Genomic DNA, 16,357 nt, shown 5'->3' on the forward strand with positions numbered 1-16,357 from the left:
TTGAGATTTCAGTGGTCAATTCGGCAAAGTGTGATATCAATTCCTCAAAAACTGTTGGACCAATTCGTCCCAAATCTTGAAACTGCACATAGTTTTCGAATTGAGATGCACATGTTGAATTTCAGATCGATAGTTCTGATAGGAATGGAGATTTCAGTAGTCGATTCGACAAAATATCATTTCAATTCCTAAGGAACTATTGGATCAATTCGAACCAAATCTTGAAACTGCACATAGTTTTCGAATTGAGATGCACATGTTGAATTTCAGTTCGATAGTTCTGATAGGAATTGAGATTTCAGTGGACGATTCGACATAGTATCATTTCGATTCCTAAAGAACTATTGGATCAATTCGACCCAAATCTCGAACTGTACACAGTTTTCGAATTGAGATGCACATGTTGAATTTCAGTTCGAAAGTTCAGATAGGAATTGAGATTTCAGTGGTCAATTCGGCAAAGTGTGAAATCAATTCCTCGAAAACTGTTGGACCAATTCGAACCCAATCTTGAAAATGCACATAGTTTTCGGATTGAGATGCACTTGTTGAATTTCAGTTCGATACTTCATATAGGAATTGAGATTTCAGTGGTCGATTCGGCAAAGTGTGATATCAATTCCTCAAAAACAGTAGGATCAATTCGAACCAAATCTTGGAACAGCACATAGTTTTCGAATTGAGATGCACATGTTCAATTTCAGTTCGACAGTTCTGATAGAAATTGAGATTTCAGTGGTCGATTCGACAAAATATCATTTCAATTCCCAAGGAACTATTGGATCAATTCGACCCAAATCACGAAACTGTACACAGTTTTCCAATTGAGATGCACATGTTGAATTTCAGTTCGATAGTTGTGATAGGAATTGAGATTTCAGTGGTCAATTCGGCAAAAAGTGATATCAATTCCTAAAAACTGTAGGATCAATTCGAACCAAATCTTGAAACTGCACATAGTTTTCGAATGGAGATGCACATGTTGAATTTCAGTTCGATAGTTTTGATAGGAATTGAGATTTCAGTGGACGATTCGACATAGTATCATTTCGATTCCTAAAGAACTATTGGATCAATTCGACCCAAATCTCGAAACTGTACACAGTTTTCGAATTGAGATGCACATGTTGAATTTCAGTTCGAAAGTTCAGATAGGAATTGAGATTTTAGTGGTCAATTCGGCAAAGTGTGAAATCAATTCCTCGAAAACTGTTGGACCAATTCGAACCCAATCTTGAAAATGCACATAGTTTTCGGATTGAGATGCACTTGTTGAATTTCAGTTCGATACTTCATATAGGAATTGAGATTTCAGTGGTCGATTCGGCAAAGTGTGATATCAATTCCTCAAAAACTGTAGGATCAATTCGAACCAAATATTGGAACAGCACATAGTTTTCGAATTGAGAATCACATGTTCAATTTCAGTTCGACAGTTCTGATAGAAATTGAGATTTCAGTGGTCGATTCGACAAAATATCATTTCAATTCCCAAGGAACTATTGGATCAATTCGACCCAAATCACGAAACTGTACACAGTTTTCCAATTGAGATGCACATGTTGAATTTCAGTTCGATAGTTGTGATAGGAATTGAGATTTCAGTGGTCAATTCGGCAAAAAGTGATATCAATTCCTAAAAACTGTAGGATCAATTCGAACCAAATCTTGAAACTGCACATAGTTTTCGAATTGAGATGCACATGTTGAATTTCAGTTCGATAGTTCTGATAGGAATTGAGATTTCAGTGGTCGATTCGACATAGTATCATTTCAATTCCTAAGGAGCTATTGGATCAATTCGACCCAAATCTCCAAACTGTAGACAGTTTTCGAATTGAGATGCACATGTTGAATTTCAGTTCGATAGTTCAGATAGGAATTGAGATTTCAGTGGTCAATTCGGCAAAGTGTGATATCAATTCCTCGAAAACTGTTGGATCAATTCGAACCAAATCTTGAAATTTTACACAGTTTTCGAATTGAGAGGCACATGTTGAATTTCAGTTCGAAAGTTCAGATAGGAATTGAGATTTCAGTTATCAATTCGGCATAGTGTGATATCAATTCCTCGAAAACTGTTGGATCAATTCGAACCAAATCTTGAAACTGCACATAGTTTTCGACTTGAGATGCACATGTTGAATTTCAGTTCGATAGTTCTGATAGGAATTGAGATTTCAGTGGTCGATTCGACAAAATATCATTTCAATTCCCAAGGAACTATTAGATCAATTCGACCCAAATCCCGAAACTGTACACAGTTTTCGAATTGAGATGCACATGTTGAATTTCAGTTCGATAGTTCAGATAGGAATTGAGATTTCAGTGGTCAATTCGGCAAAGTGTGATATTAATTCCTAAAAACTGTTGGATCAATTCGAACCAAATCTTGAAACTGCACATAGTTTTCGAATTGAGATGCACATGTTGAATTTCAGTTCGATAGTTCTGATAGGAATTGAGATTTCAGTGGACGATTCGACATAGTATCATTTCAATTCCTAAGGAACTATTGGATCAATTCGACCCAAATCTCGAAACTGTACACAGTTTTCGAATTGAGTTGCACATGTTGAATTTCAGTTCGATAGTTCTGATAGGAATTGAGATTTCAGTGGTCGATTCGACAAAATATCATTTCAATTCCCAAGGAACTATTGGGTCAATTCGACCCAAATCCCGAAACTGTACACAGTTTTCGAATTGAGATGCACATGTTGAATTTCAGTTCGATAGTTCAGATAGGAATTGAGATTTCAGTGGTCAATTCGGCAAAGTGTGATATCAATTCCTAAAAACTGTTGAATCAATTCGAACCAAATCGTGAAACTGCACATAGTTTTCGAATTGAGATGCACATGTTGAATTTCAGATCGATAGTTCTGATAGGAACGGAGATTTCAGTAGTCGATTCGACAAAATATCATTTCAATTCCTAAGGAACTATTGGATCAATTCGACCCAAATCCCGAAACTCTACACAGTTTCCGAATTGAGATGCACATGTTGAATTTCAGTTCGATAGTTCAGATAGGAATTGAGATTTCAGTGGTCAATTCGGCAAAGTGTGATATCAATTCCTAAAAACTGTTGGATCAATTAAAACCAAATCTTGAAACTGCACATAGTTTTCGAATTGAGATGCACATGTTGAATTTCAGATCGATAGTTCTGATAGGAATGGAGATTCCAGTAGTCGATTCGACAAAATATCATTTCAATTACTAAGGAACTATTGGATCAATTCGACCCAAATCCCGAAAATCTACACAGTTTCCGAATTGGGATGCACATGTTGAATTTCAGTTCGATGGTTCAGATAGGAATTAAGATTTCAGTGGTCTATTCGGCAAAGTGTGATATCAATTCCTCAAAAACTGTTGGACCAATTCGACCCAAATCTTGAAACTGCACATAGTTTTTGAATTGAGATGCACATGTTGAATTTCAGATCGATAGTTCTGATAGGAATGGAGATTTCAGTGGTCTATTCGGCAAAGTGTGATATCAATTCCTCAAAAACTGTTGGACCAATTCGTCCCAAATCTTGAAACTGCACATAGTTTTCGAATTGAGATGCACATGTTGAATTTCAGATCGATAGTTCTGATAGGAATGGAGATTCCAGTAGTCGATTCGACAAAATATCATTTCAATTACTAAGGAACTATTGGATCAATTCGACCCAAATCCCGAAAATCTACACAGTTTTCGAATTGAGATGCACATGTTGAATTTCAGATCGATAGTTCTGATGGGTGTTATATTTTTCATAGAATTTTATAAGGTGTTATTAATTTTCAATTGTAAAGTAGCCATTTGATGTTTCCAAGGTTTTAAAAAAAAAAGATTGATTGAAAAAATATATTTGACGACTGATGACAGATTTTTCATTTTTGACCATATTTTCGACCTTCGACCGGATATAAAGCAATTATTTACAGGTAAAGACTCTAACATTGGACCTTCGACCGGATATAAAGCAATTATTTACAGGTAAAGACTCTAACATTGGTCCTTCGAGCCGGATATAAAGCAATTATTTACAGGTAAAGACTCTAACATTGGTCCTTCGAACTTTTTGAAACAACCAGCACTACGGTAGACAAATTATGGATACGAAGTCAGATAATTTGAGACGAAGCAAACGACTTCAAGCTAAAGAAGCAGTGAGACGAGCTGCCGCAAGTGAAGGTGAATTAAAATGCTACAAAGCAGAAAGAAGAGCATATTCAGCAAAAGACGTGGAAGACCAAGAGATGAATCATGTGAAAGTCACGAAATCCAAGTCAAAAATAAGTCAGAGCAGTATAGCATCAAGGAAAAGACGAGCCGAAATCGAAACTGCTATACAAAAGAAAAAATTAGAGCAAGAAATGTTAGACCTACAATTAGCGCTGAAGCTGACCGAAATTGAGGAAAGTGAAGGGACGAGCGAGTCCAGTTCTAAGCAAGATGATAATTCCGAATCGATACATGAGTCATTGGAGCCCAACATGGAAGAATGGATGGACGGACGCCTTCCATGGAATCACGGACAGGACCCATATTCGATTGGGAGAGAACAAGATAAGTACAGGACTGTCAAAGGTAAAACGGATAAAATGAAAGCTGAAGAGAAGGTAAGAGATTACAGTTTTGACAGAAATCTATCTACTTCTTCCACCTCTCGAGATGAAAACCCAATTACTCTTCCACAAATAACTAAGATCATGACAAGACAATCTCTGCCGAAAGAATTACCGATATTTGATGGAAATCCTCTTGACTGGCCAAACTTCATTTACCAGTACAGAAATACCTCAAGAGTTTGTGGATTCTCCGATGAAGAAAATCAGTTTCGTTTACAGAAATGTTTAAAGGGAAATGCTAGAAGCGTGGTACAATCTTTACTCATATTACCTAAGAATGTGAATAAAGTTTTGGACTTACTTGAAACTAGATTTGGACGCGCACAATATATTATTATATATTATTTCGATGTTGCTAGACAAAATCAGAAGATTTCCACCAATCAAAGAAGAGAAATTGGAGTTTTTTGTTGAGTTTTCCGATGAGATCAAGAATTTTGTAGCTACGGTACAATGTTTGGAAGAAAACGATCATTTACGCAATCCAATGTTGATCACAGAAATTTTGAATAAACTGCCTATCTCTTACAAACTTTTATGGATTGAACATATTGCTAAAATCAAAGTTGATATTAAATTGATCGAATTATCGAATTGGTTGGACGAAAAAGCAAATGCAATAGCACAAATTCATGTTCCTAAGTTTGACAAACAGCAAAAGTACAAGTTGAATCGAGATGTCACTTTGACAACTTCAGATAAAATTTCGAACAAAAGATGTTTTTGTTGTAACAGAGAAATTCATCCATTGAGTTCATGTGCAAAATTCAAAAATTTGTCAGTGGATGCTCGATGGTCTCTTATAACTGAAAAGAAAATATGTTTTTCTTGTCTGGTACCTTTTCATAATATCCGACAATGTCGAAAGAAACAAATATGCGGCATCAATGACTGCAAAAGACCACACCATAAACTTTTGCACAATCAGTCGAGAGAAAACAATTTAGTTCCACAAAATTGTAATGCCGCTGAAACCAATTGCCGTGTTTCTGATAGCATGAATGCACTCATGAAAATTCTACCAGTTATTTTGTGTCACAATGGTAAAGAAGTCGAAACATACGTTTTATTGGATGATGCTTCTACAATTACTCTAATTGATGAAGAATTTGCAAACTCTTTAGATTTCAATGGTCCAAAGCAATCACTGTGTTTGCAATGGACAAACGAAGATATCACTCATCATGATAATGATTCTAGGATAGTGAGCTTCACAATCAAAGGGAAAAATAACGGATCAAAATTCCAGTTACGTCGTGTTCGTACAACAAAATTATCTTTACCCCACCAAACTGTAGATGTGAACAATTTGCGAAAAAATTATCCCTATATTAATGACAAAGTGATTGCAATGACGAATGCCCAACCCAAAATAATTATTGGGCAGGACAATTGGCCGCTTCTTGTCAATAGAAAATTAGTTGCTGGACCCTGGAACGGACCAGCAGTGAGCAAAACGCTTTTAGGTTGGGTACTTCACGGAAATTTGAAATACGGCGAGAAAAATCCAAATTCAGTGTGTCATATTCAATCTTTCGACATTTTCAGAGAAAAAGATGACTTAGATGTTCTTCACGATCTTGTCAAAGAACAATGGAGACTAGAGAAAATTGAAAATTCTCAGGAATTGGCTCCATCACCTCTAGATCGAAGAGCACAGAGGACTTTGGATACTACAATGAGAAGAGTGGGACAAAGGTATGAGACAGGACTACTATGGAAAAAAGAAGACTTAGTATTACCAGAAAGTAAAGCGAATGCCTTCAGACGACTTCGCTGTGTCGAACGGAAAATGGATAAAGACAAAGATTATGCAGAAATGTACACTAAAAAATTTGAAGAAATGGAAGAAAAGAAATACATAAGACGACTATCAAAGAGCGAGATTGAAGAAGAATCAAATAAAATTTGGTATCTGCCCCACTTCGGTGTAATCAATCCAAATAAGCCCAATAAATTGAGAATCGTTTTCGACGCATCGGCAAAGAGTCTTAATGATTGTTTGTTGACCGGACCAGACCTTTACAATTCTCTACAAACAATACTTCTGAACTTCAGGATAAAGCAATATGCTTTCACAGCGGACATAAAAGAGATGTTCCTTCAAGTCAGAGTAAGAAAACAAGATTGTTATGCACAAAGAATACTCTGGAGAGGCATGAATAGAAACGTAGAACCTGATGTCTATGAAATCATGGTTGTATTTTTTGGCTCATCCTGCGGACCGTGTCTGGCTCAAGAGGCCAAAAATAGGAATGCCAGAGATTTTGCAGAAAACTTTCCTGAGGCTTCAGAAGCTATTATACGTCATCATTATATGGATGACTATTTGGGAAACGCAGATGAGTTGGAAGATGCCAAGAAATTGGTAAGAGACGTAATCTACATTCATGGACAAGGTGGCTTCGTTATATGCAACTGGATTGCCAATGATGACAGAATTCTTGAGGACGTGGACATGGATCTTGTAGCACAAGGTCATAAGAAATTAGATAGTAATAATAAGGACATGGTGGAAAGAATTTTGGGTGTGTATTGGAATCCTGTAGAAGACACATTCTGTTTTCAGACAAAATTCAATAAGATCGATCGAGATATTTTGGATAACCGCAGAAGACCAACAAAAAGGGACATTTTGAAAATTGTTATGTCAGTTTTTGATCCTTTGGGATTCTTGGCAAATTTCATCGTTCAAGGCAAAATTATTTTGCAAAATATTTGGAGAAGCAAAATTGGGTGGGACGATGAAATTACCCATACTCTCGAAAATCAATGGCAAATGTGGTTCTCAGATTTGAAGAATATTTATAAATTCAAAATTCCAAGACAATACTTCTCGTTGAATCGTCATAAGAGTAATATTCAATTACATGTTTTTTGTGACGCCTCTGAGAACTGTTATGCAGCAGTTGCCTATATAAGAGTTCAACAAGAACAAGCAATCCAAACCAACTTTGTCACCGCTAAGACTAGAGTAGCTCCGTTACGACCCCTATCAATTCCCAGACTGGAACTGCAAGGAGCTTTGATGGGTGCACGTTTAGGAAATTATTTAAAAAAAGAAATGAACTTGAACATATCTTCTGTTTTCTATTGGACCGATTCAAGAACAGTTTTACATTGGATAAGATCAGAGGCACGACGATTCAAAGTATTCGTCGCTCAAAGGTTGGGAGAAATTCAGGACATCACTAATATCGCCGAGTGGAGATACGTATGTTCGAAAGAGAATGTAGCTGATGATGCCACAAAAAGAAAGATTTCTTGGGACAGTCAGCGATGGATGAACGGTCCTGATTTTCTGCGGAGAAATCCTGAAGATTGGCCAAGAGAGGTAGAAACTGAGAACTTCGGAATAGACCCAGACACTTTGGAAGAAAAGTTTGATAATGTTCTCATTATTTCAACCAAAACAATTTTGTCTACACCTGATGCTCTAAGATTTTCGAAATGGCAAAGATTGCTTCGAACTACTTCTTATGTCTTGAGATTTATCGACATTATGAAGAGACGGTGTACAGGAAAAGGAGAACTTTCGGTTGAAGAGATCAACAAAGCTGAAAACCTTCTTTTCAGAAAAGTACAGGAGGAATCTTTCATGGAAGAAATAAATGCATTGATGCAAGGTAAACCCTTCTCATCGAGTAGCAGACTCCGAACACTAAATTGTTTTTTGTCGGAACAAGATGGACTTTTGAGACTTGCTGGGAGATTAGAAAAATCCGAATTGAATGTACAGACAAGGAAACCTATCATTTTGGATCCACAACACAAAATTACGAAGCTTATAGTCCAAAAATATCACGAAGATGTTCACCATCATGGACAAGAAATAGTGATTAACAATTTGCGACAAAAATTTTGGATTTTGAGGTTGAGACAAACCGTCAAAAGCATTTGGAATAGTTGCCAGCTTTGCAAAATTCGACGTGCAACCCCAAGAATTCCAGTTATGGGTCAACTACCAGAATGCCGTATTCAACCGACTATCAGAGCCTTCATCAAAACAGGTATTGACTATTTTGGGCCGCTGGAAGTCACAGTAAAAAGAAGCCGGGAGAAAAGGTACGGAGCTATTTTCACATGCATGACGACTCGTGCTGTACATTTAGAAATAGCTCATGACCTGACAACCAACTCCTTCATCAATGTTCTTCGACAATTCGGCTGTCGGAGAGGCTTTCCAGATGAAATTTATTGTGACAATGGTTCTTGTTTTAAGAGTGCTGAGAAGGAAATTACCGAAGAATTCAAGATAATTGAGAAAAAAGAAATTTTGGATTTCACTGTGATGAGAAAAATCAAGTTTTTCTTCAACCCTCCTCTAGCACCACATACGGGTGGGAGCTGGGAGAGATTAATACAAAGTATCAAGAAAATAATGAAAGAAATTTTGAAATGCAGATATCCGCCAGAGCATGTACTCCGGACAGTACTTTTAGAATGTGAAAGCATTCTCAACTCCAGGCCATTGACTCATGTATCACTTGATTCGGACGATGCAGAAAGTTTGACTCCCAATCATTTCTTGATTGGACCATCCAATATTTCACCATCATTCACCGAAACTGCAGAAAAAGACTTAAATTTGATGTCTTCTTGGAGAGCTGCACAAAGGTTAGCCGATATGTTTTGGTCAAAATGGTCAAGAGAATATTTACCTACGTTAATCAGAAGCAGTAAATGGTATAGAGACAATGGAGAAAGAAGCATACAACTGGGTGACGTTGTTATAATGGTGGATCCAGATGGACCTAGGAATTTATGGCAGAAGGCTGTTGTTATCAATGTCTACCCAGCAAAGGATGGGAAAATAAGAACAGTGGATGTTAGAAACTCCAACAACACCATTTATCGAAGACATGTTGCAAAACTTATTGTTTTAGATGTTAAGAAGTAATTGTCATTTCCCAAGTCAATTACTGGGTGGGAGAATTGTTATATTTTTCATAGAATTTTATAAGGTGTTATTAATTTTCAATTGTAAAGTAGCCATTTGATGTTTCCAAGGTTTTAAAAAAAAAAGATTGATTGAAAAAATATATTTGACGACTGATGACAGATTTTTCATTTTTGACCATATTTTCGACCTTCGACCGGATATAAAGCAATTATTTACAGGTAAAGACTCTAACATTGGACCTTCGACCGGATATAAAGCAATTATTTACAGGTAAAGACTCTAACATGGGAATGGAGATTTCAGTAGTCGATTCGACAAAATATCATTTCAATTCCTAAGGAACTATTGGATCAATTCGAACCAAATCTTGAAACTGCACATAGTTTTCGAATTGAGATGCACATGTTGAATTTCAGTTCGATAGTTTTGATAGGAATTGAGATTTCAGTGGACGATTCGACATAGTATCATTTCGATTCCTAAGGAACTATTGGATCAATTCGACCCAAATCTCGAAACTGTACACAGTTTTCGAATTGAGATGCACATGTTGAATTTCAGTTCGAAAGTTCAGATAGGAATTGAGATTTCAGTGGTCAATTCGGCAAAGTGTGGAATCAATTCCTCGAAAACTGTTGGACCAATTCGAACCCAATCTTGAAAATGCACATAGTTTTCGGATTGAGATGCACATGTTGAATTTCAGTTCGATACTTCAGATAGGAATTGAGATTTCAGAGGTCTATTCGGCAAAGTGTGATATCAATTCCTCAAAAACTGTAGGATCAATTCGAACCAAATCTTGAAACAGCACATAGTTTTCGAATTGAGATGCACATGTTGAATTTCAGTTCGACAGTTCTGATAGGAATTGAGATTTCAGTGGTCGATTCGACAAAATATCATTTCAATTCCCAAGGAACTATTGGATCAATTCTACCCAAATTCCGAAACTGTACACAGTTTTCGAATTGAGATGCACATGTTGAATTTCAGTTCGATAGTTCTGATAGGAATTGAGATTTCAGTGGTCGATTCGACATAGTATCCTTTCAATTCCTAAGGAACTATTGGATCAATTCGACCCAAATCTCGAAACTGTACACAGTTTTCGAAGTGAGATGCACATGTTGAATTTCAGATCGATAGTTCTGATAGGAATGGAGATTTCAGTAGTCAATTCGGCAAAGTGTGATATCAATTCCTGAAAACTGTTGGACCAATTCGAACCAAATCGTGAAACTGCACATAGTTTTCGAATTGAGATGCACATGTTGAATTTCAGTTCGATAGTTCTGATAGGAATTGAGATTTCAGTGGTCGATTCGACATAATATCATTTCAATTCCTGATGAACTATTGGATCATTTCGACCCAAATCTCGAAACTGTACACAGTTTTCGAATTGAGTTGCACATGTTGAATTTCAGTTCAATAGTTCTGATAGGAATTGAGATTTCAGTGGTCTATTCGGTAAATTGTGATATCAATTCCTCAGAAACTGTTGGACCAATTCGTCCCAAATATTGAAACTGCACATAGCTTTCGAATTGAGATGCACATGTTGAATTTCAGATCGATAGTTCTGATAGGAATGGAGATTTCAGTAGTCGATTCGACAAAATATCATTTCAATTCCTAAGGAACTATTGGATCAATTCGACCCAAATCCCGAAACTCACACAGTTTCCGAATTGAGATGCACATGTTGAATTTCAGTTCGATAGTTCAGATAGGAATTGAGATTTCAGTGGTCAATTCGGCAAAGTGTGATATCAATTCCTCGAAAACTGTTGGATAAATTCGAACCAAATCTTGAAATTTTACACAGTTTTCGAATTGAGATGCACATGTTGAATTTCAGTTCGATAGTTCTGATAGGAAATGAGATTTCAGTAGTCGATTCGACAAAATATCATTTCAATTCCTAAGGAACTATTGGATCAATTCGAACCAAATCTTGAAACTGCACATAGTTTTCGGATTGAGATGCACATGTTGAATTTCAGTTCGATAGTTCAGATAGGAATTGAGATTTCAGTGGTCTATTCGGCAAAGTGTGATATCAATTCCTCAAAAACTGTTGGATCAATTCGACCCAAATCCCGAAACTGTACACAGTTTTCCAATTGAGATGCACATGTTGAATTTCAGTTCGATAGTTGAGATAGGAATTGAGATTTCAGTGGTCAATTCGGCAAAAAGTGATATCAATTCCTAAAAACTGTTGGATCGATTCGAACCAAATCTTGAAACTGCACATAGTTTTCGAATTGAGATGCACATGTTGAATTTCAGTTCGATAGTTCTGATAGGAATTGAGATTTCAGTGGTCGATTCGACAAAATATCATTTCAATTCCTAAGGAACTATTGGATCAATTCGACCAAAATCCCGAAACTCTACACAGTTTCCGAATTGAGATGCACATGTTGAATTTCAGTTCGATAGTTCAGATTGGAATTGAGATTTCAGTGGTCAATTCGGCAAAGTGTGATATCAATTCCTAAAAACTGTTGGATCGATTAAAACCAAATCTTGAAACTGCACATAGTTTGCGAATTGAGATGCACATGTTGAATTTCAGTTCGATAGTTCTGATAGGAATGGAGATTTCAGTGGTCTATTCGGCAAAGTGTGATATCAATTCCTCAAAACCTGTTGGACCAATTCGACCCAAATCTTGAAACTGCACATAGTTTTCGAATTGAGATGCACATGTTGAATTTCAGATCGATAGTTCTGATAGGAATGGAGATTCCAGTAGTCGATTCGACAAAATATTATTTCAATTCCTAAGGAACTATTGGATCAATTCAAACCAAATCTTGAAACTGTACATAGTTTTCGAATTGAGATGCACATGTTGAATTTCAGTTCGATAGTTCAGAATGGAATTGAGTTTTCGGTGGTCAATTCGGCAAAGTGTGATATCAATTCCTCAAAAACTGTTGGACCAATTCGTCCCAAATCTTGAAACTGCACATAGTTTTCGAATTGAGATGCACATGTTGAATTTCAGATCGATAGTTCTGATAGGAATGGAGATTTCAGTAGTCGATTCGACAAAATATCATTTCAATTCCTAAGGAACTATTGGATCAATTCGACCCAAATCTCGAAACTGTACACAGTTTTCGAATTGAGATGCACATGTTGAATTTCAGTTCGATAGTTCTGATAGGAATTGAGATTTCAGTGGACGATTCGACATAGTATCATTTCGATTCCTAAGGAACTATTGGATCAATTCGACCCAAATCTCGAAACTGTACACAGTTTTCGAATTGAGATGCACATGTTGAATTTCAGTTCGAAAGTTCAGATAGGAATTGAGATTTCAGTGGTCAATTCGGCAAAGTGTGAAATCAATTCCTCGAAAACTGTTGGACCAATTCGAACCCAATCTTGAAAATGCACATAGTTTTCGGATTGAGATGCACATGTTGCCAATACTAACGGAAATTCCCTCTCAACACAGAATTCGCCAGTGGTTCCTCCGAGGGAGACAGTGGTTAACACCAGCTTAAAACCATCAGCGCCTTCTACGTTACGTAGAATCAGACAAAGAAAGGATGTGATGATAAAGGGCACAATGTCTACTGCATCGTTTTGTGCAAAAGAGAGGAAAGCTTGGCTTTGGGTGGGTCGTGCAAGTACCGAAACGACGAAAGAGAAAATAATGGAACATCTTCAAACAAGGTTTCCGGAGCATCATTTCACCGTGGAGGATTTGCCTGTTCGTCAGGGTGCTTCCAGTATCTCATTCAAGGTAGGAGCAGACATCTCTTTGCTGAAAGAACTATATAAGGGAGAACATTGGCCAGAGAACATAGTAATAAAAAAATTTAGGTTTCCTTTTCGGAAATCAGAAAGAGTCGGAACTTTTTAGAGAACAATACTTTACAATAATAAATTCAAACCTACAGTCAATAAGCAACAAAATTGACTCGTTCTTGTCTATTCTGAGACAAAGAGATGTATCAGCGGCTTCTGTAACGGAACATTGGGTTTCCGAAGACGTTGTTCAACGATTAGGACTTGAGGAGTATGTTGTGGCGGATTACTTCTGCAGGGCGAATTCGAATTCGAACATATGTTACGGGGGAGCTGCTGTGATTTTAAGAAGGGAGGTTCAGTTTTCTAGAATAAACTTTGTCAGGGAGATGTCGGTGGAAGGCCATATTGAGATGGCAGCTGTAAAAATACCAAATGAGAAATTAATTCTTATATCCGTGTATAGACCACCCAAAGGCGTTGTTCAAACATTTTTGACAAGGCTGAGTGAAGAACTAGACAGGATGTGCAATGAGAAATTGCATGAAGTAGTATTAACAGGGGATTTTAACATTGACGTTATCAAACCAAGCAATGACAAAGACGGTCTGGTAAACCTTTTGGCATCATATGGCCTGAGTCCAGTGTTCAGTGAGCCCAGTCGAGTTACAAGGGGGTCTCAGAGTTGTATAGATAATTTTTGTCTGAACACCGATACATTTTTTCATTTAACCGAAACACTCAACTTACACGTATCTGATCACCGTGTTCAGGAGTTGAAACTGGTGACAAAGGCACCTAGAATCAATGATGTCAAGAAAACGAAATTTCTCATAAATGAAGAAAATATTTTAGAATTCGAGGGTCGAGTTGCGGCAACTCGGTGGAATGGTCTGATGAGTGTTGATGCAGAAATGAGTTTTAATAATTTCCATGAGACCTTTCAGGAATGCTTTAGAGCTTCATTTCCTGAAGTGGAGGTCAAATCCTGTTCGAGTGGTGTTCTTAAGAAGAAATGTAAGGAGTCTTCTGATAGTAAGAACTTGAGGGCAGCCATCGATGCAGCGGAAACAATAAATTGGGTTAGAAGAGACGAGTATTCCGGGCAACTCTTGAAACTCCTTAAGCAACGTCTGAGAGAGATCTATACGAAACAGAAACAAAAAATCAACAGTGAATTCATCAATGGTCCGGAGAATAAATCGAAGGCTATATGGAAAGTTATAAACCAAGAAACGGGAAAAAGGGGAACGAGAGCCGAGCAATCGCAGCTGTCCTCTGCTGATGCGGCCAAATATTTTTCTGAAATAGGAAATAGCAAAGAAAATGCCTCACAAGGATCAATTGCCGACTCTTTCACTTTGTTCCATAAGTACATGTCAGGGAACAGTTTTGCACACCACTCAATGTTCAATTTTCCAACAGATGTTTCGGAACTCGAAGATATTGTGAGGGGCCTCAAAGGAAAAAACACGCGGGATATTTACGGCATGAATACCGTTCTATTAAAGAGGATATTTCCATTCGTGGCGAACGTTCTGAGTGGTATATTCAATCAGTGTCTTCAGCAGGGGATATTTCCGAGGAAGTTGAAGGTGGCCCGAGTCGTGCCAGTTCATAAAAAAGGAGATGCCAATAACGCGGACAACTATAGGCCTATTTCCATTCTGCCTGTCTTCTCTAAAATCCTCGAGGAGTTGCTAAGGAGAAGGCTGATCGCATTTTTGAATGGGAAACATATTCTGGGTGGAGATCAACATGGCTTTACCTCTGGAAGATCGACCATTACCGCATTGAGTACCTTGCTAGAGTATATTACAGAAGCTCTTGATGATAAGGATCAGTGCAAGGTGTTGAGTTGTGATCTCTCGAAGGCATTTGACAGTGTAGTGGTTGACATACTGTTGAACAAGATGGAGTGTTATAGGATACGTGGCACCGCTATCTTTATATTCGAGTCATTCCTTCGGGAGAGGAAGAACATTGTTGACTGGAAAGGTGAAAAATCTCCATACTCTACAGACCGGGGAGTTCCTCAAGGCTCAATTTTGGGGCCCCTGTTATTTATACTATATACCAATGATTTTCCTGAGAATGTACCGGTCAGTGCGACTCTCCGCTTCGCTGTGGAGGCACTGACGTGTGCTTCTCCTTTATCTTTGATGGCTGCACAGGGATGGTTCGCTGCAAATGGCCTAAATTTAAATGTTAGCAAGACCCAGATTCTGAGATTTGGAGGCCACGATGGGGAACATGTGAGGCTACTCGGGATTATCTTCGACAGCAATCTTACATGGAAACCATATCTGTCTGAATTGTCAAGAAAGCTATCTACGGCCATATACACGATAAGGCGAATGAGAGCTATCTCCTCAACTGATGTCTGCAGGATGACGTACTTTGCCAACTTTCAGTCTGTGGCAACCTATGGTATACTTCTATGGGGATGTTCTTCTGATGCACATAACATTTTTTTAAGACAGAAAGAAGCTCTTCGTGCTCTGTGTGGAGTCTCGACCAGAACAAGTTGTAGGCCTTTATTCAGGCAAGAGGGGATACTCACTTTACCATCTGCTTACATTCTCGCTTGTATGAAATATGTGGTCGAGAATGGTTCAGAGTTCAAAACTCTTGGAAATTTTCATTGTTACGGAACAAGACATAGAGACCATCTACTCATTCGATATCATCGTCTCGGAAGAACCCAGACAAGTACAAATTACATGTGTGCCAAACTATACAATAAGTTGCCGAATTCTCTGAAAAAACAAAGAGGAAAGAAATTTCTGATGTCATTGAAAGGGATGCTGATGCAAAATTGTTTTTATTCAGTGCAGGAATTTATGGATCATGATTTTTAAATGTTCAATCACATTGTTTGTCTGATTCTATTAGTATTTGCCATATACAATCAGTTAATATCATATGTGTATACAGGGTGTGGCGTAATGAATGGATAATATTGAGCCAGGGGGTAGAGGACTCTATGGCGGTTCAGAAAAATATATTTTACGTTTAGTAAAAGTGCCTTAGTTTCCGAGAT

General features: G+C 37.6%; 1 protein-coding gene across 1 annotated transcript; it reads left to right on the forward strand.

The window, feature by feature from the left end:
• Positions 1 to 5,631: 5,631 nt before the first annotated feature.
• On the forward strand, positions 5,632 to 9,534 carry LOC123311663. Its single transcript, XM_044895732.1, has one exon. It carries the CDS (start codon positions 5,632 to 5,634, stop codon positions 9,532 to 9,534), a length of 3,903 nt encoding a protein of 1,300 aa, XP_044751667.1.
• Positions 9,535 to 16,357: the final 6,823 nt, after the last annotated feature.

This window comes from Coccinella septempunctata, chromosome 4, assembly GCF_907165205.1.
Source record: "Coccinella septempunctata chromosome 4, icCocSept1.1, whole genome shotgun sequence".
NCBI lineage: Eukaryota > Metazoa > Arthropoda > Insecta > Coleoptera > Coccinellidae > Coccinella > Coccinella septempunctata.